The 27,945-nt window shown below is 47.5% G+C and overlaps 1 protein-coding gene and 1 long non-coding RNA gene across 5 annotated transcripts in view; one reads left to right on the forward strand and one right to left on the reverse strand.

Annotated features, from left to right (window-relative positions):
* Positions 1-26,928, reverse strand: part of ANXA13 (annexin A13) — a 62,555-nt gene extending 35,627 nt beyond the window's left edge. Inside the window, 3 exon segments of one of the 2 annotated variants that reach the window (NM_001082119.1) lie at positions 1,033-1,108; positions 25,416-25,538; positions 26,845-26,870. In NM_001082119.1, the coding sequence (NP_001075588.1) occupies positions 1,033-1,108; positions 25,416-25,538; positions 26,845-26,859 (214 nt within the window). In that variant the 5' untranslated portion in view covers positions 26,860-26,870. 2 annotated transcript variants of the gene reach the window in all.
* Positions 1,027-27,925, forward strand: LOC149126331 (uncharacterized). Of its 3 annotated transcripts, none has more exons than XR_016236582.1 (2): positions 1,027-1,129; positions 27,696-27,925. It is a non-coding gene; the product is annotated as an uncharacterized LOC149126331 (long non-coding RNA). The 3 variants fall into 3 exon arrangements; XR_016236581.1 differs by lacking the exon at positions 1,027-1,129 and adding an exon at positions 3,294-13,154; XR_016236584.1 differs by lacking the exon at positions 1,027-1,129 and adding an exon at positions 13,162-20,070.
* The last annotated feature ends 20 nt before the right edge of the window (positions 27,926-27,945 follow it).

Genomic DNA, 27,945 nt, shown 5'->3' on the forward strand with positions numbered 1-27,945 from the left:
CTTGCTTGTTCTTCTGGAACTTGGGATCAGCAAACCTAAGTCAATCTCACACCCATGGCTTCCATTGAGGCTGCAGGAGAAAATCAAATTCCCCGGGTGGGCTGGAGCCCCGCTCAAGTGGGCATCAGCATTCTGTACTGCTCACGAGCCCCCTCTTGGCTTCCTAAGAGCTATTCCTAACCCCCTCCAACACTCCACCCTCGGTTACCAAACCTCTCTCTTCAGTAGATACTTCTCCTCCCCTCTCTGAGCAGCTTCAGGTTACCAGGCTTGACAACCTGCACGTCCACCCTGACAGTACCCATGAGTGCATCTCTTCCAGCTCCCAATCCCAGCTCCTCGCCCCCTCCAGTTCAAGGTGAATCCTTTTATTTGTGCTTGCAGGCTCCTGGGATTAGAAACATGTTTCAGCCATGGCCTTGGGGAATCCCAGAGCCCTTCTGCAGGGCCTTAGATCTAGATGCTCTCCCCCTGGTTCCACCCTGGTCCAGGATTTACCTTACTCCAGCCCTCTCACTTAGTCCCTTACCCTTGGCCATGCAATTATTCTTAGGCCTGAATGTATATAGCTTCTTCCAGTTTTGACCCTAGATTCTCCACCTTGGCCACTGTTTTGCATTCACTTGGTCTATTCCTCGGTGCACCTTCCAGGTCCTGCTGGTGCCACTCTCACCAGATCTCACTCCCACCACTTCCCATGGCGGAGACAGGAGAGGTGTAGACCACACTAGAAGTGTATGCACTGCGCTTCACGTGAAGTTTCCCTTACTTCAAGGGCAAATGAAATGTCACAGTATCCAACCAGAAACTGTGATGTAGTATCTTGAACAGCAATAGAATCTAATAACTTTGAGATCTTTAATGAAGAGATCGTTAGGCATGACCAACTTTAGTGTGGAATACACAAGGTCAACGGGAGGTCAATGGGAGGTCAATGGGGGTCAACGTCTTAACACCAAGGGAAGGTGATTGTGAGAGTCAGGTTTAATCAACTTCAAAATAGCCAATTAGCAAACAAAACATCTTTCATACCCATTCCTTTGCAGGCTTTGTTCAGCTTTTTGACATCTCGATCCACATCAAAACCCTGATGACTTCTCGCTTTGGCCTGGAGAAAATAATGGGAAAAGTGAGTAAACAATACAGGTAGACTTAAATCATCTCTGGCTGAAATTTGCAGCTAACTGCAAGACTGAGTAGTCAGCCAGACAAGGGACCCGCTGCCATTCCCCACATCGGCACACGTGGAAATCAGCAGGGGAAACTCTGGCCCGGTGGCTGGTACTCCTCACGGCCAGCTGGCCTTGGATGACCGTAAGAGAATGGCCACCTCTGTCCTCAAGTACAATTGGTCTGGCCAGCTCTGCAAGGAGCAATTTTCATAGCAACCCCAGCTTTGTGTATTTGTGTCTGAAACAGAGAAAACGCAGTGCTCCAGTGTCACAGAGGGCTGGTTTTCCCCTTTGGCCACAAGACCCAAGTATGTCCAGGGGATAACTTTTGCCTGCCAGAGACTGAGAGCTCCTGGCTCTGATTACAGATTCATTTGGTACTGTAGACCTCTGTCATCCCTACGGTGAGATGCTGCCGAATTTGCTGAGATACTCTATGACCAAGCAAGAGCATGGGTTTTTTGGGGCAGAAAAGGGCCTCTTTATGTACTGAGCTTCACCCATTGGCATACTATATGCCCCAACTGGTCTTTAGTTACTGAGGTCTATATTACTACTTTCAACTGATTTTTGCTTTTAACTTAAAATAGTTAAAAAAAAAAAAAAACTCATAGAAATCGAGTCTAATGGTGGTTACTGGAGACCGGGGAGGGAGTTGGTTGGGAAGGATGGAGAAAGGTTGAGGAATGGCTGTGAACTTACAGCTGGCTGGTAGTAGGAGGTTCTAGCCCTCTGTTGCACAGTAGGGTGACTATAGATAAAGTACTGTGCATTTGTCCATGAAAAGAGAAAGTTAGAAGATAGGATTCTGGATGCTTTGCCCAAAAGAGATGTTAGATATTTGAGGAGATGGATATATTCACCTTGACTGGACTTTACACAGTGTATACATTTATCAAAATATCGCATGCTTGGGGCTAGTGTTATGGTATAGAGGCTGAAGCCACTGCCTCTGATGCCAGCATCTATATGGGCACTGGTCAAGTCTCAGCTGCTCCTCTTCCCATGTAGCTCCCTGCTAATGTGCCTGAGAAAGCAGCAGAAAATGGCATAAGTGCTTGGTCCCCTGTCACCCACGTAGGAGATCTGGATGAAGCTCTTGGCTCCTGGCTTTGACCTGGCCTGACCTGGGGCATTGCAGCCATTTGGAAAGTGAACCAGTAGATGGAAGATCTCTTTCTCTCTCTCTCTCTCTCTCTCTCTCTCTCTCTCTCTCTCTCCCCCTCCCTCCCTCCCTCTCTCCCTCCCCCTCCCCCCCCCCTCTCTGGCTCTCCTTTTTCCTCTGTAACTCTGCTTTTCAAGTAAATAAAATAAATTTTTTTGAGAAAAATCATGGCAACTCATAAATATATTTAATAAAAAGTAGCTTCTTAAAACCCTACAAAAAGAATGAAACTTCTATTAGCATGGAAATGGAAAACAATTTTCACTTGCCTAAGCAGAGGGTACCTAATAATGAATATAGCACTATTAAAAATACATCACTACCAGCTAATGGCAGCTGTGCATCCAGTAGTCTTGAACACACCCTGAGTTTTCTCAGCTCTTTGCCTTTCTTTACCTCTGCGAAGTGCCTCATGTCCATTGGAGATTCCCCATCCTTCACAGAAGGTGATTCAGAGCTACTGTGCACCAGCCCCACCCTGAAACTGTTCTCCCTGCTTTCACATCCTTTGGCCGCGGTTGCATGAACAGGAAAGCACACATGGCCCAGGAGCCACGTTACGTGTATCTGCTTGGCACTGTCCTATCCTTTGGGCTACTTCCCTTTCCCCCATTCTTATAGGGCCACTAGGGCTGTCAGCCATGAGGCTTGAGCCTCAGTGCCTGGCCCTCTGGGGCTAATGTGGAATTGGACCCTGTGCCCCGGTGCTAGTGACTTGTTCAGGAGTGGGGATGTAATCCAAGCAGGATCTGTTAGTGTTTCTCTTGATTCATACCCTGAGAGGGATGCATGTCTTTCCCTACTGCACTTGCTGAGAGACTGTGTGTCTGGGTGGCTTTGAACAGTACATAAAGGGAAGAGAGGGGAGGGGAGGGGAGGGGAGGGAAGGGAAGGGAAGGGAAGGGAAGGGAAGGGAAGGGAAGGGAAGGGAAGGGAAGGGAGAGGTGGAGACTGAATACTATTGTGTAAACCTTAGATACAGCAGTGCCTGTAATCCTATCCTCCCCGGTTTCATTACCTAGCGAACTTTTCCTTTGTCTAAGCGAGCGTGGCTTGGGTTTTTGCACTTGCAACCTAGAGTGTCCTAACATGCACGGACTGGGGGAGTGCTGGCTTCTAGGCTTTAGATAAGGGAGAATATTAGACTCCCAGAGCCAGTCTCCAGGCCCCGTATCACCCTACTACCTTTGGGAACGTGAGGGCGCTGTCCAGCTTGAAGTACCTACTACTGAAACAAGCCCAGAGCGGATGGACATTTCTTGGACATCTGCCACCTGCCAGGCAGTTGACAGCCTTTTCTGCCTCATGCATAGGGAAGAGTAGGTGTTAGTAATCTACCTGACAGGTGAGGAGACCTAGGGGCAGCCAAGTTAGAGAACTAGCCCAAGGTCGTGCAGGACACAGGACTGCACCCAGCTCAGCATACGTCCTGACACCACACTCTGCCTCTGGCCCACATGTTGAGGCAAAGGAGTGAGGTATCCCGTTCTCATTATCCAAATCTTTTGTGGGGTAAAAGGAAACTATTGGTGCTTTTAAAGGCTTGTTGGCAGGACAGTTATGTATTTTGTGGGACTCAGTGTCGGGCTCCTTGCTCAGATGCACTGCGAATTTCAATGTGGTGACATCAGCACACTGAGCCAAACGCAGGGACCTTCAGGGTGTGGGGCCCTGCGGGACCCTCAGGCTGCACACTTAGGAAGCCCACCTGCTTTCTGATCAAATTCTGGAGGAGCTGCTTCTCTGGGGATGGCCTTGCAGTCTCAGAAGAGCGTGTGGCGTCTTTGCCTTCCATCAGAAGTATGACAGAGGGCTCAGGAAGTGAGGTAGTACTGAGCCAGAGGGCAGAGGTTTCCCACGCACGGGGTAATCCATAAACATTCGGTAGGTAGGGTCAGCCTCATGGGTGCAGGGATTTTACCAGGACACCGCTTACCCATCCCACTTCACAGCTGGTGAGCAGACACAGAGACCCGGAGCTGGGTGAACGGCGTATAGGTGAGGCCCAGGCTGAGGGCTGGGGGCTGGCATCCAGCTGAGGTTGCTGGAGGTTTCAGAGCTGCATCCCCCACCCCCGAGGGGCACCTCCTCCTCACTTACACAAAGAAGCTGCGGAGGCACAGAGAGGCTGAGCAGAAACTTGTTTCGGGTCACCTGGCCAAGAAATGGCTGAGAGGGGGCCAGGACCTGGCAGGTACAAAACGCCGTTCCCACCCTTGTCTCTTCCAGTTTTAGGAAAGTTGTTCTTTGATATAAATAGCGGGAGAATTATGAGAGGTGAGGGAAGGCAAAAGCACCCTAGGGACACATTCAGTTTGTTTCCCCAAGGCCAAAAATGAGTCAATGAAGTGTTCCTTGGTGCAGACTAACACTGATCCATGGGCGTGCAAGGGGAGAGTGCTGAGCCACGTGCTAGGGGTGCAGACGACAGCAGTGCTTACTGTTTGTCTTTTAGCCAAGCAAATAATTTAAGGCAGGAGTCTCGAGTTTACATCGGAGGCCCTGCCATCCACAGGGCAGGTGAAGTCACAGACTTCCGGCTCTCGCAGGAAGCACCACTGGCCATGTTTGCTGGCTTCTCTAATCTGCTTAGGAAGAGAATCCGGACTTGCTCCTTGATGTGGGAGTGAGAGAGAGAATAGAGTCTGGAAATTTCCCTGCTGTGTGCCTGGGCTGTCCACAGCGGGCGTATTTATCAGGGACTTCCAGTGTTGACTGCCAGCATTGTCCTGTGGCTTGTTCAGATGAGCTGGATAAGGAACTCCTTCTCCAGGATGGGCCACATGCTTTGTTCATTGTTCGCAGGACTGGCACCGGCTGTGGGGCCTCAGGTCTGTTTGCTAATGGGGAGATTTGGTTTTGAGACCCAAAGGCGCTGGGCATGGATACCCCATTTGCATTCGGCTCTGAGGTGTAACAGAGACGGAGCAGATTTCCTTGTTCTATTTTTTTTTTCACAACTCTTGCACTGACACTCAAGAAAGAGATCAAATTTGCGGGAAATACGAGCTATCAATAAAGATGGTTATAGGATCTGGACTTGGAGCCCACAGGAACCCTGCTTTGAAGCGGTTCCTCTGCTCCGCAGCCATGTGAACTTGGGCCATTAGCCTCCAAGCCACTATTTTCTCATCTGTAGAATGGGGAGAGTCTCTACCTCGTGGAGTTTGAGGCTTACAAGAGATAACACTTCCAGGGCCAGATAGATAGATGGGGGGCTACCTAAATATCAGTCCTTTCTCTGCTCTCTCAGACCATCTCTTGGGTTTCTGTCTTGCAATGATATTTACAAGATTTCATAAAGCTATCTTTCTGTAAATTTCAGTTTGGCACATTTTATCTATCTATCTATCTATCTATCTATCTATCTATCTATCTACCTACCTACCTACCTATCTATCTATCTATCTATTTTCCAAAGTTGTTGAATAAATATATCACAGTGCCCCAAACAATATCATCATTTATGATAGCCGGCCAGCAAAGGTACAGCAGTCAAGTTTAAGAACATACCTTTCTAGACAGACCAAGTTCAAATCCCAGCATGATCGCTTGTTACCTGTGTGACCTTGGGCAAATAACAGAGCCTGTCTGTGCTGTGGCTTTCTCATGGTAAATAGGGATAATAGTAGTGCCTCCCTGGGAGAATTTAAATGAAGTCATTCATGCGAAGCATCTGAAATGAGACTGTGTGGAGAACTTGGGCTTAAAGCATAGGTAGTCTTAGTGGGAGGCAGATCAGCAGTGAGTTTTCCAGAATGTTTCAAGACCCTTGTTGTTTGAGTTTTCATCGTGTGAATGCCCCTGCAAGGATCGGAGTCTCACCAATCACCCACAGCCTGGATCCGGAGTTCCAGGCATGTATTTCACCAGGATGGTTCAAAAGTCAGGCTGGTGAGTCCAGGGGCTTGAGTGACACCCTCGTGCCGCCCCCTTTGAGCGGTTTCATTTGGGTGAGAGTTCCCAGCTCCCGGGAGGTGAGGCTCTCAGTGGGTTGCAACTCTGGCGAGGCGCTTGCCATCGTCCAAGTGGATCAGGCTCGCGCGGGAAGCAAACGCAGTCAAGTCGGTAAGAGACACCCCTGGGCAGAGCAAGCTGGGGACTTGGAGCTCGGGTTTTCTTCCTCTGAGTGGGTCTCCGTGCCACTCTCTGTCTCTAGGCTCCCCCGTCTAAGACGAGGAAGCAAGCACCCGTTTCTCTTGAGGGAGGTAGCACAGAAAATCAATCACGAGGCTGTTCTCCTAGGAGCAGCATCACGCGGGCAGAAAGAACGCTGGACACGCTCTGTGAAATGATTCAGCGACAGGCCTGCTTCAGAGGGGCGCCACCCAGCAGGAAGCTCACTCTGTGTCACCTTCCTGAGACCCCGCCCCCACCTCAGCTCACAGGACCAGGGTGGAAAAGCAGACCTCCAGTCCAGCATCTTCTGTCCCAGTCCAGTTCAAGGCAGTCTCAATTCATGACAGCAATGGAACATTCTAGGCAAACCTTCCTCCAGGTTGCAGCAACCTCCGGGGAGGGCATTTGTGGAGTTCGCTAAGGGAAATGGTTTGCCAGTTGCTTGTTCTATGTATTATAAAATCACCGAGTTTTGGGGAACATGACCTTGAGTGCACACATACTCCTCAGCCCTGGTGTCCTGGTTTTCTGGTTGGCTAGCAGCATCAAGCCCGGGACCTGTGTCAGGACGTACTGTCTCCTGAGAGACACGTGAGTTCATTTAAGAGAAGTGTGGCTGGCGCCGCGACTCACTAGGCTAATCCTCTGCCTTGCGGCGCCGGCACACCGGATTCTAGTCCCGGTCGGGGCGCCGAGTCTGTCCCGGTTGCCCCTCTTCCAGGCCAGCTCTCTGCTGTGGCCAGGGAGTGCAGTGGAGGATGGCCCAGGTGCTTGGGCCCTGCACCCCATGGGAGACCAGGAGAAGCACCTGGCTCCTGCCATCGGATCAGCGCGGTACGCTGGCTGCAGTGTGCCGGCCGCGGCGGCCATTGGAGGGTGAACCAACGGCAAAGGAAGACCTTTATGTCTGTCTCTCTCTCTCACTGTCCACTCTGCCTGTCAAAAAAAAAAAAAAAAAAAAAAGTGCATCGCAGGTAAATCAGACTTCTCCCAGTGGTTCGTCCCTTCTCTTTCTCCTCCTCCTCTCCCTTGCTTCGGCACACAGGTACTGTCTTGAGCCTCCAACCCTATCGCAGGTGAGCGGACACAGCGCTCTGTCCCTGTCCCCAGGGAAATGAAGATACAAGCAGGTAAACAGCAACTGCACTGTGATATTATCAGTGCTCTGGGTGCAAATGACTGGCAGGGGAAAGCCATTTTCACAGAGGAGTTGACATTTGTGCTGGTACTCAGAGAGGAGTAGGAGTTAAGCCAGCAGAAAAAAACAAGAGGGATAGAGGTGAGGGAAGGACTTGCCCCGGAGATGGGCCAGCATGATTGGATCTAATGTGCTGTCATGGTCCCCACTGTGTGGCCTAGGGAGGCAGACCTACGATGTGCAGTTGCTGCTGTGCGTGGTCCCCAGCGAGCTGCCCCCTCCCTGAGCTTTGTCAGTTCATCTTTAAAGCCGAGATGGCCCTGCTCACGGGGTAGTGTGAGTTGTGTGTGGGATGCGGTAGCAAGGTGCCAGGTGGTTACGGTGAGCCCTGCGCTGGCAGCATCCAGGAGGTGGGGTACTCAGTGACAGAAGGTCATAAGGGTCCTTTGTACACGCTGAGCTATTATCCAAATGCAATGGGAGTGGCGCTTTGATTAATATTTCCAGCGCAGTTCCTCTGAAACCCTGGCTTGCTGAACTCTCCTCGGTAAATATTTGAAAGTGGTTGCCTGGTATCGAGGCCCTGGGCCAGCAGGGCTCCTGGGAAGTGCCGGAGAGCAGAGGGCAGAGGGCTCGCTGCACGCTGTTCTGGGGAGAGCTGCTGTTTGAACTGGCATGAGAGGAGGAGGAAGAGGCTGAGGAGATGAGAGCTCAGGGTCAGGATTAGAACCAGGTGGTGGCCTGGCATTGGTAAGCAGGTGCGAGATGGAGGCGGGTGCGAGTTGTGCTGGGCAGAGCCTCAGACCACCTGGATGCTCCTCAGTGCTACCCGTGATCATTGCCAAGGCTAGTTCATGGCACCTGGCAGGGGGTGGTCAGTGTTGCAATTCTGACTAAACTGTCTTATCGGGATAGTTTTTTATATGAAATTCCTGGATAAAAATTTAAGCACTTTATTGAGGGGTAATTGAGATACAATAACTTGTACATATTTAATACAGATTGATGAGTTTGGAATATATATGTGTGTATATATATATATATATATATAAAAGCACGTATTTAGTAAAGCAGAGCTGGCTAAGTGTACCTGCTGTGTAGCAGCTGGCTGCAGCAAATTCATTTTGCATAATGGAAGCGTTGCCCTCTCTGATCCACAGCTCTCTGTTTCCCCCACCCTCCGGCTCCTGGTAACTGCTGATCCACTCTCTCCTTCTATGAGTCTTACTTTTATAGGGTCTCATATACGTGGAGTCGTGTAGTCTTGCTCCCTATGTGCTGGCTTATTTCACTTAGTATGGTGTCTCCCAGCTTCACTCCAGTTGTCACAGTGGAAGGATTTCCTGATTTTTTCACGGCTGAATGATATTCTGTTGTCAATCTACCTTGCATGGATTTTAAGGGCATGATAGAGTTGCAGAAGCAACTTCTTTGTGGTCACAGCTGTTCCCCCTCCTCTCTTGTATGTGTCTACCCTTGAACCAAGAGTGATGCTATTTTCCCCTCATCTTTTCTGTTTTCCCGCCTGAAAGATGGTTCTGATGGGACCTCGGTTGTGTATCAAGAGCACTTGCAGTTACTTGGCGCATGGCGAGTGCTCAGGGATGTTTTTGTTATTTCCTTCCATCTTGACTGGATGGATTCCTGTCGAGTGTTGAAAGAGCCCCTTCCATGGAACTTTGTATGGCACCTGAAAACTCTGTGCTAGAGTGACCCCAAAGTAGCTGATTACATATTTTTATCCTAAGTAAGAAACCACCTTGCTCTTATAAATAAATAATAATAAGGACTAAAAGTCTAAGTGAAATTTATGGGAGAAAAACTCAAAATTGAGGATATAGAGCTTTTATTATGTGCCAGGCACAGGTGCAGACTTACACATAATAACTCATTTAATGCTCACAGCAACCCTAGGAGGTGAGTATTATTACCTCTTATTTGGCAGATGAGAATATCAAGATATAGGGAGGATAATAGCTTGCTCCATGTCACCCAAGGGGTCTGGGATGGAATGAGGAATCAGACTTGTACAGTCTGGTTCTAGGAGCTCGCCAAGTGACTTCTCTGAGTTTTTGGGTCCCTGTCAAAATTACTGTTCTTTTTAAAAAAATATTAATAATAGAAAAGTTCAATCAACCTCTCAGAAAGCTGGTCTTTTACAGAAATACTCACTGAGGCCTGAGACCTGTCCACTGACTGGGGAAGCCAAGAACCCCTTGCCAGCTGTAGGACTGAGAAGCGTTCCTGGTGAGAGAATAGGAGGCACAATGGAAAATGGAGGCCAGTGACCAGTATTTGCAAGGCAAAATGGGCAGCCATCTCCCGTGTGCCAAGTGTGCCTGCCCGGGGCTCTGTGTCAACCTCTGTCCCCAGCATGGCTTCTGATTTAAATGGCATCGTGTGTTTGGCTTCTCATCCATCAGCTGGGACCAACAGCCGCCCCACACAGAGCATCTTTGGGAAATTAACAACGACAGTGTGAGAAAAATGGCTAGGGTGGTTTCCTTACAACAACCCAGAACTGGCAGCAGAGAAATTGGCCTTTCTGCCTTCAACGAACTCCCAGAGCACTTCCTGCTCCCCCCATCTCACCCCAACCCTTCTAGCTTCCCCTTTTCTAGAACATCTTGCCCTCAGTGTGGTGAAGAAAGAGAGATCTGTAGCTGAAGGGCCATAGCGTGCCAGGGGGTTCAATCTGCGCTTTGGAGACTGAAAGGGCATAGGCTGATGAGATGGCCAAGGTTTGCTCTCAGCCTAATGAATTAACAATTTTCATAGATAAAATGTCAGTACTCTTTCCCTGGCAGAACCTGTGCAAATTGACTGCTGATTTGTCTTTTTTCCCAAGGCGCCCACCTGTGTGAAGTGGGGGAAGAGGGGCCAGGATGATGGCCTCATGTAGCTTTTGAGTTCTCAGGGGACCAGAGGAGCTTGGGGCTGGCGCCATGGAGCCTCATGGCACTTGCAAGCTTTCAGTAGATGTTGGTTGTCATTGATTCCATTGGCACTAGTGTTCCGGGGATTATCTACAGAAGCTCGGGGAGTGTGCTGAAGCCTCACCTCACTTCTGAAGCCACTCCTGACCCTGCAGGGAAGAACTGAGGGCCTTCGGCCCAGGGTGTAGTGGAGCTAAGGCAGCCGACGGATTACCCGCAATGGAGGGGCTTCTCTGGGAGGTGGGACTTTCAGTGAAAGAACTGGGGTAGTTCCAGGTGGATAGGCATGGGCGATCCCTGGAGCTGGAGCTGACTTTAGAAGCTTGCAAGAGCCAACTGGGTGCATCTGTCCCAACTCTGTGTTCAGTGAGATCATGCTAAGAACTTGAAATCAGCCACAGTGGAAGTATTTACCCCACAGAACTCTGCAAACACCAACGATCAGGCTTTACTTCTCCCAGAAAGCTGATTGGCAGGCATTTCTTAGCATATTACTCACTCTCCCTTTTGTGCTTACACTCCAGAAAATTTTATCAGACCCCCTCAAATTACATTATTGTACTCCTGCACTAGTCTGTCTCCCTCCCTGGAATGTAAGCCTCTTGGGAGCAAGATCCTTGCCACTGGCATTGTCACGTCCCAGCACCTGGCACAGTGCCTGGCACACTAGTACCACTGAAATCAACGACAGCCAAAAGCTACTGGCACAGGGTAGGCCCTTGGTCAACGTCTGTGGATTAATGGAAGCTCAGCTGAATGGACCGAGCAGCTCTTCTCGCGGGCACTGGGCGCTTCTCTTCCCTTCCACAGGAGCAAGGCTTTTCCTTTGTGTATTACGGAATGGACTGCGTGCCTTTTCCTTTGCATCTTGGCCTTGCTCTGCTTTCCATCAACGGCAGGGCTCAGTGGTGGTCGTGGGGACAGAGGAGGAAAGAGAAGGCCTCTCCAGCTAGACATCTTGAGCTAAGAATGATGGAGGAGGAGCCAGAGAGAATGGAAAGGGGAACAGGGCACTTAACCAGGGTGTCTGGGAGGGCCCAAGCAGACCCCACCTGGAGGAAGAACAGGAATCATGAGTGATGGTGAAACTGCTGGGGAAGTGGCAGGAAAGGCTCAGAGGTGGATCATTTGAGCAAGAGTACGGGGCTCTGAGAATTAATACCCCACAGAGGACGTAATGGAGCCTGGGGAAGAGGAACTGTCTAAACTCAAGATGAACTGGCTAAAATAGTCGCTTTTCAATTCTAGTTGCATGCCAGAATCATTGAATTTCAACCCATTTGTCCTGCTAAATCAGAATCTCATGGCTGGCACTTGGCGTAGTAGGTAAAGTTGCCTCCTGCAGTGCCAGCATCCCATATGGGCACTGGTTCAAGTCCCGGCTGCTCCACTTCTATCCAGCTCCCCGCTAATGCACTTGGGAAAGCATTAGAGGATGGCGCAGGTGCATAGGCCCTTGTACCCACATGGGAGACCCAGAAGAAGCTCTTGGCTCCTGGCTTGGGCACAGCCCATTTCCAGGGTTGTTGCAGCCATTTGGGGGGGTGAACCAGCAGATGGAAGACCTCCCTTTCTCTCTCTCTCCCTCTCTCTGTAACTCTGCCTTTCAAATAAATAAAATAAGTCTTTAAAAAAAATCTTACAGTAGAAATTCAGCCCCCATTTTTCCAAATATGTGACATGGAGCCCTGGAGGCATTTGACCTCCAGCTGGGAAAGTAATCCCTTTTAAAATTCTTTCCCAATTCTTCTGATTATGCCTTTGCCTAGTGATAGTGTATGACCCAGCTGGCAAACTACACCGACTGTGGGCCATATCCGACCCATCATTAAGAAAGAATTATTTAAAAAGCAGAGTGACAGAAATACAGAGACCTTCCATCCACTGGTTCACTGCCTGCAACAGTGAGGGCTTGGCCAGGCTGAATTCAGGAGCCCAGACTCAATCTGGGTAGTGACAGGGACCCAAGTACTTGAGCCATTATCTGCTACCTGCCAGGATGCACATTAGCAGAAAGCTGATATTGGAAGCCGAGCTGGGACACAGACCCTGGCACTCCTATGTGAGATACAGGCATCCCAGGAGGGGCATAGCTGCTGCGTCCACCTCTGCCCCTCCATCACTTGTTTTTTAAATAAAGTTGTATCGGAACACAAACAGCGAATCCTTTAGATTTGGTGGATGATTGTTTTTATACTACAGTGGTAAAGTACTTGAGACAGAGGCATTGCAAAGCTTCAGATTTTATTTTGCTGACCCCGCCTATCCCATGCAAATGAATCTTTGTCAAATCAGAGGACAGCCCACAGGATCTGAGCCTTTAGCTGGCGATGATAAATTTAGCTAGAATCTAGCGCATTCTTCTTGCTTTTGCTTGGTTATCTACATTTATGCCGATTAATATTTGTTTCCCTTTAAGGTTACTAATATAAAGTTTCCTTTTAAGAGAAATGATTCATATTTCAAAAAATAAGTGGATTTAAGGGAAACCATTAACAGAACAATGGAAGAATATTGACACATATCCACTAACTACCAGGAAGGTTGCACTAAGTTTGAAGTTTGGGAATCACGAATGCATCCAATCCCCTCATTTTACTGATGAAGAATCCGAGGCCTGGTTGGTAAGTCACCTGTCCGGGGTCACCTACTTTGTTATGGAAAAGTCCAGACTCTCCTCCCTTCTCTCAGGACAAGGTTCTTTTATCTCTAACTGGTAACTCATTTGCACTTTGAAGCCAATTAATAAGATGAATGCAAAGTATTAAAGTTCACAAGTTTGGAGCCAGAGAATATCCTGGTGACATTTCCACATTCATGTTTAGAGGAGACTTACAAGCCATTGGAAACAGAATAAAGGAGCCAGTTACATCTGGGTGATTGGCAACACCCTGGTTTCATTAAGCTGAGGGTTTCCTGGGCATGGTTTCCTTGGGACAAGAAATTTGAGGAAAAAATCTAGCTAGGTTTTTGTTTTATTTTCAATCAAAATACACTTAAATGTTTGTCACAGCAAAAAGTAGAGCTACATAATAGAAAAAAGCTTGCAGCCTCCTCTGTCGAGTATTCGTGAGCACAGTTTAAATCTTCCGGGAATATTTATTATTTACCATCGAGTCATTGCTAAGTGGTCATTAGGATTCTCCACGATCGCACCAGCAAACAGCAACGCTTGTTCCTCCAGTGCAAGGCTCCCTTCCCACTCACACCCTATTAGAAGCTGACCCCTCTGTCTGGAGATGCAGTGTTAATGTGACATGTAGGATTGCTCAGTGTTGGCCATCACTTTAAATCTGTAGTCATGTTTGCGTAGTTTGCCAAATAAAGTGTGAAAGTAGAAAAACATCTATTTGGATCCAAGTGAAACATGATTTTCTTACATATGCCCTTTTGTCTGAAAAATGGGTGAGAATTTTAGATTAAAAAATGACACCTGTCCTACATTGGAATTACATTTTTGGCATTTTGGCACCTTTAATGAAGATTGGTACATTAGTTAATTTTCCGGAAGCACACACTGGCTTAGGCTCTGTTCTGTGGATTGTTTGTGTTGCTGTAACTATAAGGAATACCCCTTTCTTTCCTTTTTCATACTCCTCCCTTGTGATTAGGCAGTCATGCACCTGCAGCTCTAAAGAGAATGTGTCCTTTCCTTGTCACGTTATAGTGAACAAATGTTAACTATTGATCTTGGAGCGAATCAGAATGTTTGTTGAATTCAACAAATGAATAATGCTTGCTCAGGAATTCTGGAGGGGGGTGGGGGGACGGGGAGGCGGTGCTGTGGCATAGCCGGTAAAGCCGCCTCCTGCAGTGCCTGGGCATCGGTTTGAAAACTGGCTGCTCCTCTTGCAATCCAGCTCTCTGCTATGGCCTGCGAAAGCAGTAGAAAATGGCCCAAGTGCCTGGGAAAGCAGTAGAAGATGGCCCAAGTCCTTGGGCCCCTGCACCTGTGTGGGAGACCCAGAAGAAGCTCCTGGCTCCTGGCTTCAGATTGGTGCATCTCTGGCCATTGTGGCCATTGTATGAACCAGTGGATGGAAGATCTCTCTCTCTGTCTCTCTGCCTGTGCCTGTGCCTCTGCCTCTCTGTAACTCTGCCTTTCAAATAAATAAGTAACTAAATCTCTTTTTTAAAAAGAGATTTTTGAAACGCAGAATTACACAAAGAGAGAAGGAGAGGCAGAGAGAGAGAGAGAGGTCTTCCATTTGCTGGTTCACTCCCCAATTGGCCTCAATGGCCGGAGTTGAGCTGATTCGAAGCCCGAAGCCAGGAGCTTCTTCTGGGTCCTCCACGCAGGTACAGGGGCCCAAAGACTTGGGGCATCTTCTACTGCTTTCCCAGGCCATAGCAGAGAGCTGGATCAGAAGTGGAGCAGCCGGGACGGGACTTGAACCACCACCCATATGGGATGTCGGCACTGCAGGCGGAAGCTTTACCTGCTATGCCACAGCTCCGTCCCCAATAAATCTTAAAAAAAGAAAGAAAAAGGAATTCTAGGGACTGACAAGAGGGACTAGAATGGCAGACCTCAGATAGAGAAGAAATATGTGACCACCAAGCCTAGTTTTAAACAACACCACTGCCCCGCCAAGAGTTTACAGCCATCAGCTTTATGTCAAAGGAACCTCCATGTAATTGGACGGTTGTCAGAATTGACCTGGGAACCTGCCTGGCGATCAATCAGCAGCACCCATTGTCTCCCCTAACCTCTGCCAGTTCCCCTTTTCCTTTTAAAAGTCTTCCTGATGATTTGCAAGTTGGGAAAAGCCCTTTACAGACTGACAATGTCTGCTTCCCTCCCCGCCCCCTGAAGATTGCTAGCCTGTTGAATAAGCCTATTTCTTGGCATCAACTCTTGTCTCCGTGGGTTGACTGTCCTGCAGCAGGCAGCCTGTGCCTGACATTGTCTGATATCTACGTATCAGGGGTGACCGTGGGGCTGGGCAGGAGCAGGGAGACTTGACCTCAGGACCCTTCAACATCTATTGCCTTAAAGTAGTAGGCACCATTGCTCCTTGAAGGTGCTGACATTACACAGATGGTTTCTGATTTATGGGGGTTCCTGGCTTATGAGGGTCCCACTTAAGATTTTTCAACTTTTTGTTGGTGTGAAAGTGGTAGCATTTAGTAGATTAAATTTTGAGTTGTGATCTCTTCTGGGGTCAACAGCATACAGTTCAATTGTCTATGGCAATGCTGTGCAGACCCCAGTCAGCCCCACTTCTGAGAGGGAGAAACCAACGCTCTACAGTGTGCAATGAGGCCAAGCTATGGTGCAAAGTAACTTAGGCGTCTTGAATGCATTTTCTACTGAAAATGTTTTCAACTTGCGATGGGTTTATGGGATGTAAGCTCACTGAGAGTTGACGAGCATATGTCCTCAGAAGCATAAGCAATGTGGCCTGCCTGCCATGCTCTGAGGTCTGGCGTAGGGAGACCCAGTAGGGAGCCCTGTTCAGGCTGCACCAAAGCAGACGGGTGGTGAGACCGCTGACCTGTGCTCGCTTCACTCCGCGTCTTTCCAGGTAAGCACTGTTCACTTAGTAGGGAAGGCGGGAGCTCAGCAGCCCGGCAGCACCCTTGCTGTTCCACACTGAAACCCTTCCCACCCTAGCCATCAGAAGTCACTAATGGGACTTCAGCCTTTGGGGGAAAAACTGCTGCCTTTCAGCTGCTGGTGTCCTGGACAGAAGGACAAGGGTCAATCTCAGGGGTTGGCTTTTCCCTTGCGATAAGCGAGGGGAATCTATGTGAGGGAGTGCCTGGGCCAGAGGGCAGGAATAGGTAGTGGCATGTGGAGATCTAAAGAGATAAAGACATCCTGGGGCCATCTTCTGCCTTACTTTCCCACCTGAGGTCTGGGTCTCAGCCAACCTAGGAGACAACTTGCAGTGTCCAGAGACATGTTGGTTGTCACAATATGCAGGTGTATATCTAGTGATAGAAGCCAGGATTTTGAGAAGCATCCTGCCATGCCCAGGGCAGTGTTCCACAACAAAGAATTATCTAGGCACAAATGTCAATACAAATGTCAATACTGCCAGGGTCTGATGTGACAAAGGTCTACAACCCACCTAAGGGTTGTAGCAACTCTGTCAACAGGATACTTTAAAGAAACTTGGAAGGCCGAGCTTCTGGCAAATGGCACACTGGTACTGACTAAAGGCTCCGGTCACCTTTAGTGTAACTGTGGCTACACAACAGGGAAGCTTGGAAGTGGACCAAAATGTCTTTCTCTCTTGAATGTGTTTTGCAAAAAGACCCAGAAGACAAATCTGAGAGATGAGTGCTGGGATTAGGTAACTAGGAGAAAGAGTTGAGTTGAGGTCAGTTCAAAATGAGAAGCCTGTCATTACCGCCTGCTTTTTGTTGTTGTTGCTGTGGCCACCACAGCGTTGTACCAGCAAGACAACACGGCTGTGTGACATCTCACTGTTGACTCATTCTTAAGTAGTGTGATGATGGGCTGAGATCTTGCAGTTTCTATGAGACGTGAAATAACAACTCATTATCTGGAAACAAGATTGTGTGTCCTGGGGAAGATGACTGTCTGCTGTGATATTGAGCACCGATTGTTTTGGGAGTTAGAGATCTCATAGAGTGTTAAGCTTCCAGATATCCAATTACCGCTATAATGCATCAACAAAGTGGACTTAGAGGAGAAGTTGCTTGTGGGAGAGGCTGGCTATTTCTCAACCATGAAAGGAACTATGCCTTCAGGAGTTATGAAAAATGAAGCACATTTTTCATTAGAAAAGAATTATCTGTTTCTTTCTTATATTGCCAAAGGCTGCCTTTTGCCAATTCAATGAGAGTATGAACTTGGGATTCATTACTTGAAGGGGAAAAAAAGAGGCAAGTGTGCTTTGGAATCCTCAAGAGTCAATGAGAAGTGGGCAGAAGCAATTGAAAGGAGAAAATGTTGGGGAAGAGCCAGGTCAACATGGCATCAAACGTGCGGTGGAGTAGGATGTGGCCGACACGTTCTGATTTGCTGAGAAGGAAACAAGGTGAAATGGCTAAAGTTGCTTTGAGCAAATTTCTGTCTCAACCAGTATCAAAACAATGAGTGCTATTCTTTCCTCTGGTGAGAAAGTTTAAATATGCCTTGGATTCCAACCCATTAATTCTTTCCTTAAAATTCTTTTAAAGATTCTTATCTTTCTTTTCATTCCTACTCCAACTCTCCAAGCCCCCATCACCTGAAGAATAACTTACTTTGTAGCTGACTTTCAAGTTAACTTCCCTTTCTATTTTAGTCTATCCAATAGTACTGGTGGTGATGGTAGTAGTAGTAGTAATAATAAAAATAATAGTCATAAGAAAACAGTAATGACAATATAATATTCCCAATCCCCAAGGGATAGGTAAGGTCAACTTTGATTGTTCAAGGGATGGGTATGTGGCCCAAGCCAACTAGAATTCTTCCCTGACATTTTTTATATAGATACTTAGATGATGTGTTTTCTTGAGGTTGCTAGACTGAAGTTATGTGGGCCAGCATCTGTGGTGCCTGAACTATCTGTGTCCATGCACACCTTAACCACTCTTTTTGTCTCGTATGTCATTGAAAAGAAAAGGCTCATTTTCAGTAGGAAGAAAATGAGGCCAACACACACACACACACACAGGAGAGAGAGAGAGAGAAAGAGAAAGAGAGAGAGTCTTTGCGGCTCCCCTTTCCCTTCGCAGAGTTGGGCTGACCAGTTCTGGCCAATGAAATAGAAAAGGATGTCTGCTTGGCGCTTTCCAGAAAGATGGTTCTCCCTAGTAGGGGAGTGGTGGTGCCCGAGGAGAGAGCAGAGTTTTCGCCATCCCTCTTTCTTGATGTGACTCTGCGGTGTGAGGCCATTGGCTTGAATGCATGACCGTCATCTTGCGTCTGTGATGGGAGACATTGCCAGTACATCAAGGGTGCCAGAGTAGACAGACAGACACTGCCTGGGTCCTTGGTGATGTGACTGAGCTGCTGAGCCAACACTGGAATCGTATACTCTCAGACTTCCTGGTCAAGTTGACAATTAGATATCCTTGTTATTTAAGCTGTCGTTAGGCTGGTAGTATGCTACTTGTAATCACACACATACTAATTGTTCCAAACAAACAAACAACTGTGAATTCATCATTTCCAAGTGACCTGAAGCCCAAACTTCGCTCTTGAGCTTCAGGCACAGGCGCCTGCTAGGCAGTATCCCCAGGTGTGCCACAGATACCTCAATAGACTCCTCAAACCACACTTATTCTTTCACTTTGCAAATCTCCCTGGGAGGCACCGCAATTCACCTGGGCACACAAGCCGGCTAGTGGGGAGTCATTCTGTCATCTTCCTTTTCTCTCGCCTCTCAGAGCCAACCAATCAGCAAGTCATGCCCTTTTGACCCTCCAGTTGATCCTTTTCTCTCCAATTCCATTATCACTGTTTCAGTTGGTGGGAGGAAATTAGAGACTGTATTTCTCTCCAGGACCACTACCTCCCAAGTCCTGAACTTGCCTCCAAACCTTTCTCCATCAGCTTCTGACATTGTCCTTTGGGAAGCATCCCTATAACCCATGATAGTGGTTCTCAAAGTGTGGTCCCTGGACCAGCAGCATCTGCATCACCTGGGAACTTGTCGGAACTGCAGATTCTCGGGCGTGTCAGGCTGGCTGCTAAACCAACACTGTGTAGGTAGGACCCAGTCTCTGTTTTTAAAAGCCCTCCAAAGGAATGTGACATGCTTAAAAAATAAATACTACCTAAGTCATAGTAAATAAAGGCAATAAAATCCAGTTTCCTTGGTGTGGTGGGTGGAACAGCATCTGCCCCAAATCCGTGTCTACTCATAGCTTCAGAATGTGTTTAGAAATAAAACCTTTGCGGCTGTAACTAGTTAAGACTCTCACTATGCAATCATCTTGGATTTAGAGAGGGTACTAAATCCAACGGGGGTGTCATTGTAGGAAAAGGGAGAACCTAGAGACACACACAGAGGAGAAGCCACGTGAACATAAAGGCGGAGGTTAGGGTGATGCAGCCAGAAGCCAAGGAATGCCTGGAACCATCAGAGGCTGGAAGGCAAGGAAGGATTCTTCTTTAGAGCCTTCAAAGGGGCCATGGCCCTGTCAATACCTCGATTGCAAGCTCTTGGCTGTCCGAGGACACCAGTACTCTTGGAGTAGCATATGAAGGTCTTTGGATATCCCCACCGCATACCTGTCTAGTCTCATCTCCTGTCACTGCTCCCTGTTCGTCGCCCTTTCTATCAGAAGGACTTAGGGATTTCCCCATTATGAGCCAGGCTGCAAGGACACAGCTGTGGCTAAGGCACAGCCTCAGCCCTGCAGAAGCTCACAGCCTGGCAGGGCAAAGAGCAGCTCGCTGGGCGATGGTGCGAGGATGTGCTAACTGCTTTGGCAGGGCTGGAGCTGCACGTGCCCAAAGAACTCCTTGCGCTCTGTGAACGTGCTCACTTTTCGATAACCACTTCACACGTGTTCCTGCTGCACAAGGAGCTCCCGACTCCACTTGACGAGTCTGCCACCATGCAAGTCATCCATGTGAGACCCCTCCCTCTACCGTCCTCTTTCTGAACTCTGTTACGATGGATGCTTTTCCAGCAGTGCTTCCAACACACTGTTATAATGATTTGTTTGTCTGCCTCCATAGGCTGTGGGCTATTGTGAGATCATGGACTGTGGTCTTGTGTTTTAATCCTCTTTTATCCACAGGGTCTCGAACAGTACCTGGCTCATGGGAGTTTGTCTAAAAGAATATGAAGCAGAACTGGAAGTGTAAAATTGACTGCAAGGATGGAGAGTGGCTTCTCTTCTCTCTGCTGGTGGAAGGGCTCTTTTCTTGGCCATCTTTTAATGGTCCAGCCCTGGGAGCAAGTGCATTCTGGACCTTGACAGAGGAGGGAGCAGCTGGGGGGACAGTTTCCTGGGTTGTATTCAGTGTGAGAGACCCAGGGAGGAGAGTATGGAGCCAAAGAGGGCTGCAGAGCCATCATATGGGTATCTCTGAAGGCTGAGTGTTGGGAGTGGGCCATCATAGGGCAGGGGCACAGCTCTAACCTGGGCATGGAAGAGGCTGATGCTTCACCCGTAGTTCTCAAACTTGAGGATGTGTCAGAATCACCTGGAAGGCTTGCTCAGGTGTGGGTTGCAGAGAGCACTCCAGAGTTTCTGATTCAGTCGATTGTGGGGTGGGGAGCCTAGAACTTGTGATCCCAACAAGATCCTCAATTATACCCTTGATGCTGACCTGGGGACCACATTTGGAAGTCACAGCACTAGAAGAATGCCTGACATTAGACCCATGATTCTCAGCTTTGGATGCAGTAGAATCACCTGGGGCTGAGGATGTGGCTGTGTATCGGGATTGCAACTGAGCAAAACACTGATTTGGTCAAGGCTGACTTAGAAAGTGTAACAAGGCAAACTTTCCTTGAGCCTGTGCTGTGTTCTGGGCACTGTGTTGGTGCAGAGGATATAAAGATGGACAGGACACAGTGCGACTCTCAGAGCCATAAGTACAGTTTACAGAACACATGGTTCTGAAACCACAGGGGACAGAGGGATGGAGTCAGCCACAGAGCGATATGGAAGTGCTAAGGGGGCTAGTGCTGTGGCGCAGCAGGTTAACACCCTGGCCTGAAGTGCCGGTATCCCATATGGGTGCCAGTTCGAGACCTGGCTGCTCCTCTTCCAATCCAGCTCTCTGCTATGGCCTGGGAAAGCAGTAGAAGATGGTCCAAGTCCTTAGGCCCCTGCACCCACGTGGGAAACCTGGAAGAAGCTCCTGGCTCTTGGCTTCGGGTTGGCACAGTTCCGGCCGTTGTGGCCAATTGGGAAGTGAACCTTCAGAAGGAAGACCTCTCTCTCTCTCTGCCTTTTCTCTCTCTGTGTAACTCTGCCTTTCAAATAAATAAATAAATTTAAAAGGGGGGCGGGCTAAGGAAGAGTATCTAATCCAGCTTGGAGAGGGAAGAGAAGGTGGTTTAGAAGGGGTTTGGGAGGAGATGGCAAAGTGGCAGTCCTGTCCATCGTTTTAGAAAGTCCAATTGATTTGCCTGTATTTGGTAACACATGAGGCTTTCTTGGAGCCACGGCAGAGTGCTAACCTGTACCTAAAACCAAACCCATGCTTCACCTCTTCCTAGATGTCCAGCATTGGACAGATTATCCAGCCCTCCTTGCCTCTCTCTCCCCATGTTTAAAGGGGGAGCAATAATATTTTCTCCTCCCTAGGGGTGTTGTGAGGGCTGAAGGACACGATGCCTGTGCAGTGCTCGGTCCTGAGAAGGTTCACACTTTGCAGACCATGGTTCACACCCTCCAAAAGCTGAAAGTCTAGCAGGTACTAGATAGGTGCCTGCTATCATCAGCATTTCTGAAGGACCCATTGAAAGCCCCAGTTATGTCTCTCATCACCAGGTGGGGTGGGGTCAGGTGGACTTGTCCTGAGAGCAGGGGTGCCAGCATTCACTGGCTCCTGGGATGCTCAGGGTTCTGTTCCTGATGCTAAGTGCTCCCACGCTCCTCTAACTTTCTTTCTTTTTCTTTTCTTTTTTTTCTTTTTTTTTTTTTTTTTGACAGGCAGAGTGGACAGCGAGAGAGAGAGAGAGAGGTCTTCCTTTGCCGTTGGTTCACCCTCCAATGGCCGCCGCGGCCGGCACGCTGCAGCCGGCGCGCTGCGGCTGGTACACCGCACTGATCCAATGGCAGGAGCCAGGTACTTATCCTGGTCTCCCATGGGGTGCAGGGCCCAAGCACTTGGGCCATCCTCCACTGCACTCCTGGGCCATAGCAGAGAGCTGGCCTGGAAGAGGGGCAACTGGGACAGAATCCGGCACCCCGACCGGGACTAGAACCCAGTGTGCTGGCGCTGCAAGGCGGAGGATTAGCCTAGTGAGCTGCGGCGCCGGCTTCTAACTTTCAAAGTCTCACATCCATGTTTTACTTTGCATGTTCTTCCTTCTGTCTGTGTATCTGTCCTTGGCAGTTACTGCCGCTTTGACATGGCTGCTTTTTACCTACTATAGGCAAGAAACCCAAAAAGCCCAGAAGGTGTGACTGTGTCTGGGATGTGGGCCGACTTTGCGGGAGACATGTCTCCCAGGAAGAAGGGATTCCTTTGTGCATGGCATGCTTGGATCTCAGAGGCCCTGTCTGTTGTTTCCTGTACTCCCAGCAGTGTTTGAAGGCCCAACTTTGCAGGATGGAAGCTTTCCTGCTGAGGGAGACAGGGTTGCATGGTCTAGACTGGCTGCTGCCTGGGCTGCACAGTGGTTCTCGTGGCTGTGGGATCACAGTCTACGGCACACTCTTGGTTAAAACCATATGTGTACCCCAAGCCTCCCAATCACGTTGTTACCTGCCTCCAGAGCCTCTCTTCTCAGGAATTTGGACCTATGTCCCATCTGTTGGGTGGCTCCCAGGTGCCTTGGTCCACCTTCACCTGAGCTTGCCAGCCACAAGTCCCAACCTGCTCTCCATTTCCAACACTATTTATGTTGGCTAAATATTGGCACAAGCAAGTCATATGCTTGGCAGGTTCACAAGCACCAGGGCGGATCACTGAACAGCTGTTGGAACATTTACAGTTGGTTCTCGCTTGTGGGCGCTCCCCGTGACACCTGCTCTCATCAGCAGTGTGCGGGGCTGTTTTGTAAGGCTGATGGTAGGCTCCCATTCGGTGTTTCTCACACTCTGCTGCACACTGAGATCGCCTGGGGGGAGCACTTACAAATCCTGACGTCTAGGACAGCTGCCAGACCAATAAACACACACTCTCTGAGGGAGGGACACAGACATCAGTGGTTTTTAGAACTCTGCTGGTGATTCTAGTCTGTAGCCAAGTTTGAGAACTTGTTTCCCAGGCCAGGGCTTCTCGAAGTTTGATGAGCAAGAGACTCACTTTAGGATCTCGTTAAAAATGCAGACTGCCATGCAGTGGGCCTGGGTGGGCCTGAAAGTCTGCATTTCTAACAGGTGCCCAGTCCATGTGGATAATGCTGCTTGCCCAAGGACAACACTTTGAGGAGCAATGTGGCTGTTCCCCAGCCTTGCAAATGCTTTTCCAGCTGTCGTTAGTACTTTTGAGTTTATGATTATATTTCCACGTGGCTCCCCTAAATTTTACTCCCAATTGTTTGGCCCGTAACCAAAAGCTTAGGTATTAAGCTTTAAAGAAAACTGAATATTGATCTCTATTCTCTCACTTCCTCTCAAAAACAATCACACAATAGAATAGAACTGAAGAGTTGTTAAGGAAAAGCCGAGCAGTGTTTTCTGTGGATCTCGATTTTTTTTCTATGCACAATATGCAGTTCATTGGGCAAGAGGACAAGAAAATTCTGAGAATTGTGGAATCTAGCAGATGTTCATAACTCATCGTCATAGTTACTGCCACCATATAGTTTCGTCACAAACGCTAGGTCTCCAATTGAAAAAATTACTCGTGGTGGCGAAAGAATTGGGGAAAGCACAAAGCCAAAGTCACTTTGAGTGTCAGTACTGTCTAGGATTCCAGATCACAGAATCTTGGAAAATGTTATTTCCTGGCCAATATTCTATTGGCTTTATAACAATATTTGTCAAATACTTATCCATGAACCCTGGTCTGTGGCGATGCTCTTGGGGATTCAAAACTTTTCAAGGAAAGTTTTAAAATAATGAATTTATAGGCTGGCACTGTGGTGCAGTGGGTAAAGCTGCTGCCTGCAGTGCTGGCATTCCATATGGGCACTGATTTGAGTCCCGGCTGCTCCACTTCTGATCCAACTCCCTACTAATAAGCCTGGGAAAGCTGTGGAAGATGGCCCAAATGCTTGGGCCCTGTGCCCATGTGGGAGACCCAGAAGAAGCTCCTGGTTTTGAATAGGCCTAGCTCTGGCCATTGCAGCCTCTGTCCCTCTGTAACTATGCCTTTCAAATAAATAAATAAATCTTTAAAATAGTGAATTTAATGCTGATAATAGCTTAGAAATTATTATAAAGCACACTGGAATATCAGGATGAGCAAGTACTGGCACAAGATTTCAATGCCTACACTTTTGTGTGTATTTTTGATTGTTTAGATGTGTCACAGGCTAGTGATAAAAGAACAGAGAACAGAGGAAGGTACAATATAAAAATCACATGTTTGAGCCAAGAGAAGGCTGACGAGACCTTTCAAATGGAAGTTTCTCAGTGGTTGAACACAGGAATGGGATAAAAGAACTAAAAGTCACTCACCACATCATATTCTAGACTATCTAAGGCTCAAAATGAAAAAAATCCCAACATCATACAATCAGTGTCATTTTATGTTGAGGACAGCAATTTTATCTCAACAAAATAACATTGTCTACTACACTAAATCAGTAATGTACACATAAACACCACGGATTTGTCTCCTAGGAATGTTTCATTTGTACGTTTGGTTATCTAGTAGCTTCAAAGCCATCAGCATTCTAGTTTTAGTTTGTACATAATCAAGTCACTTTCTAATGAATACAATTTTAGCCATTACTGGGAATTTTTAATCCCTGAATAAGATTTTGCATTGACTTTTAAAGCATGTATTCATTCCCCATGGACGTGTTCAACTCCCTCCCCCTTTTCTGAAATGCCACAGGGGCCAAAGCATGCCCTCAGCACTTGATTCCAGGGGGTTGTTGATGGGAGACAAGTGGGAATACCAGCAGAGCTCCCAGAAGGTAACACTGTTACATTGGCTGTAAATAGTGTAACAAACATTTGCCAAGGGGGAAAAAATCTCCGTGCTTGGAAATCTTGCCTGATGGGGAGATTTCCAGGCCAGGGGAGGGAGGAAGGTCCAACATGACCAGTGCATGGTGAGTAGCAGCGGGCACATGCGAGAGCCCAGACACGACATGCAGGGGAAATAAGGTGCTTACGGGCTGTGGGGCCTCTGGCTTTCCATTCCCTGATAGGTGGCTGAGAGGCTGCGTGGCTGCCGAGGGTTGGGTGTCCCCTTTGGGCAACTGTTGACTGCCTTCTGAGAGCGAGTAAGACTGGCTCTGAAGATTCAAAACAGAAATAATGTCAAAATGTCGGCCCATCCTCAGAGGCCAGCGGCCCCGCGGGGCTGCCTTTGCAAGCTCAGCCCCTCTGCCCTCCTCGGCTGCTTTGCAGGGGCCAGGGAGTATTCCTGACGACCTCTGCATCTGTCAGAAGTCTTTCCAAAGGAGGTTTCAGTTTCTCTGACCGAAATGCAGAATGGATGACTCGAAATCTTGCCTAGTAAGAAAAGACTGTTCACAGATGGTCTCGAAAAATAATGTTTCTGAAGCAAGCAGGTGTAGGGTTGCAGACTTCTGACTGTAGGTGTAATATGAGGCAACTTCAAAGAGTTCAAGGCAACTAGAATTTGAAGATAAGCTTGTTTCGTGACGGAACATTTTGAAATCCATGCATTTGGAGGGCCTTCAGAAAGTCCATGGAAATGTATTACGAAGAATCGATGCATGGATTTCAAAAATTGTTTTGCATCAGAATAAACTATCTTTGCATCCTATCTCTCCACAAGCAATTTGAAGTACCCTCATAGATAGCCAAGGAAAAATGCTAGGGACAAAGTTACAGCTTACAGAAAATTCTGGGGTTTTATTCCAGTCATTTCTAGTGTAGGTGCAATTTGCCATTCTTTGCTGTGGGAAGTAACAGTTGGTCCATAAAACTGTATTAAAGTTCTTATTGAAATAGCTCTTGATATACATTTTTAAATACAAAATATCAAAATTCTTAACTGTCTTGGGCATAATTGGTTGCCAATGGCAATGTTCTAATCATAAACAGCTTATGCAGTGTTCTCTAGCCTACCTATTTAGAAAGAAAAGTAAGGTATTAACCTCATCTCATGGATGTTTGCAAATATCTGAAACCTCGACGCTGTTTAGAAATAATAGTGGAATATTTTCTCCCTTCAATCTAAGCTATATGGCCTTATAGAAGTATTTTTAATTTGTTCTTCTGATGTTTGCAACATGCATCTATCTCTCCCACAAAACTCTGGATGGGCATAGTCTACAATGCTTTGTGTGACATGGCTACAAACATTCTATAAATACCTCTTAACCATTCACTGTCTACAAGACTGTTTACTGCTTATTTTAAACATTTCTCTTTCCCTGCTGAGAGAGTTTTGGCCAAATGGAGGAAAGTTATTTATTGAATGCCTTTCAAAAGCATAGTAGGCTATTGCTCAACCAGTCAAGGATAATCATACTGACAAAATGTAAAAATATCAATCATGATTTCATCCTTTAAATTCTTCCCCATGCTAACCAAAGCAAACAGGGATTCCCAAAGGCAGTGAGTACTTACGTGACGATTGCCCATGTTGGTTTTCCTGAGGTGGTGGTTCTGTATTTCATTAAGAGATCAGCCCTCCTACAGACAAAGTTTATAATGGTTTTCCCAGGGCATAATATCTCTTGCGTTTAATAAGTAACTTTGACATTGAGTTTGAATACATTGTTGGGGATGGGTAGGGAGTGGTGATAGCTACAAATGAGCTGAAACTGCACAGGCTGTCTTAGGAGGCTTTCATTTTAAGATAAAAATTCTTATTCATAAATAAGATTTATCCCTTTTATGTTATTCATAACTGAAAGGTTAAAACTGCCTTACTTCTGGATTGTTGAAAAAGGTCCGATTTCACCTTTTGGGTATTCATTTAAAATTGTAGGCATTTTAATATTAAAAGCATTAATCAATGGACTGAAAGATCTATTTTACTCATTATAGAGATTTTTAAAGGCAATACTGAGTCATACTGGATCATTATTTTTACAATTTAACTCATTTTTTAGTTTTAAAAAGTAGTATATGCAGGTAACATTCTTTAAATAAGACAGAAAGGCTAACCTCCCAGCCCCTTCTCCCCTGAATTTTTTATGAGTCCTTCCAGATGTGGTTTGTGCATATATAGCCTTGTCTGTCTGTCTGTCCATCCATCTATCAACCATCTAACTCTGGCCTCAATAAATGGGTGTATCTGATGCAATCTGTTCCATACCTTGCATGTTTCCTATTCTAAAGAGAAGTGTGGGGGTGAGTGTGGTGGCATAGCAGGTTAAGCCGCCTCTTGGGATGCTCACATCAAATTTTGGGATGCCTAGGATTGAGTCCTATCTTCACTTCTAATCCAGCTCCCTCCCTGCTAATTCACCTAGGAAAGCAGCAGAGGATGGCCCAAGTCCTTGAGCCCCTGTCACTGTGAGAGATCTGGGTGGAGCACCAGTTTCCTGGCTTCAACCTGGACCAGCCCTAGCCATCGCAGCCATTTGGGAAGTGAACCGGCAGATGGAAGATTTCTCTCTCTCTCTCTCTCTCTCGCTTTCATTCTTGCTCTTTCTCTAGCTTTTTTCTCCCTTCAAATAAAGAAATAAATCTTTAAACAGGATAACATTCCACTCAGTCTGA

The sequence above is a fragment of the Oryctolagus cuniculus genome, chromosome 6 (assembly GCF_051225735.1).
Source record: "Oryctolagus cuniculus isolate XC-2025 breed Fujian yellow rabbit chromosome 6, ASM5122573v1, whole genome shotgun sequence".
Lineage (NCBI taxonomy): Eukaryota > Metazoa > Chordata > Mammalia > Lagomorpha > Leporidae > Oryctolagus > Oryctolagus cuniculus.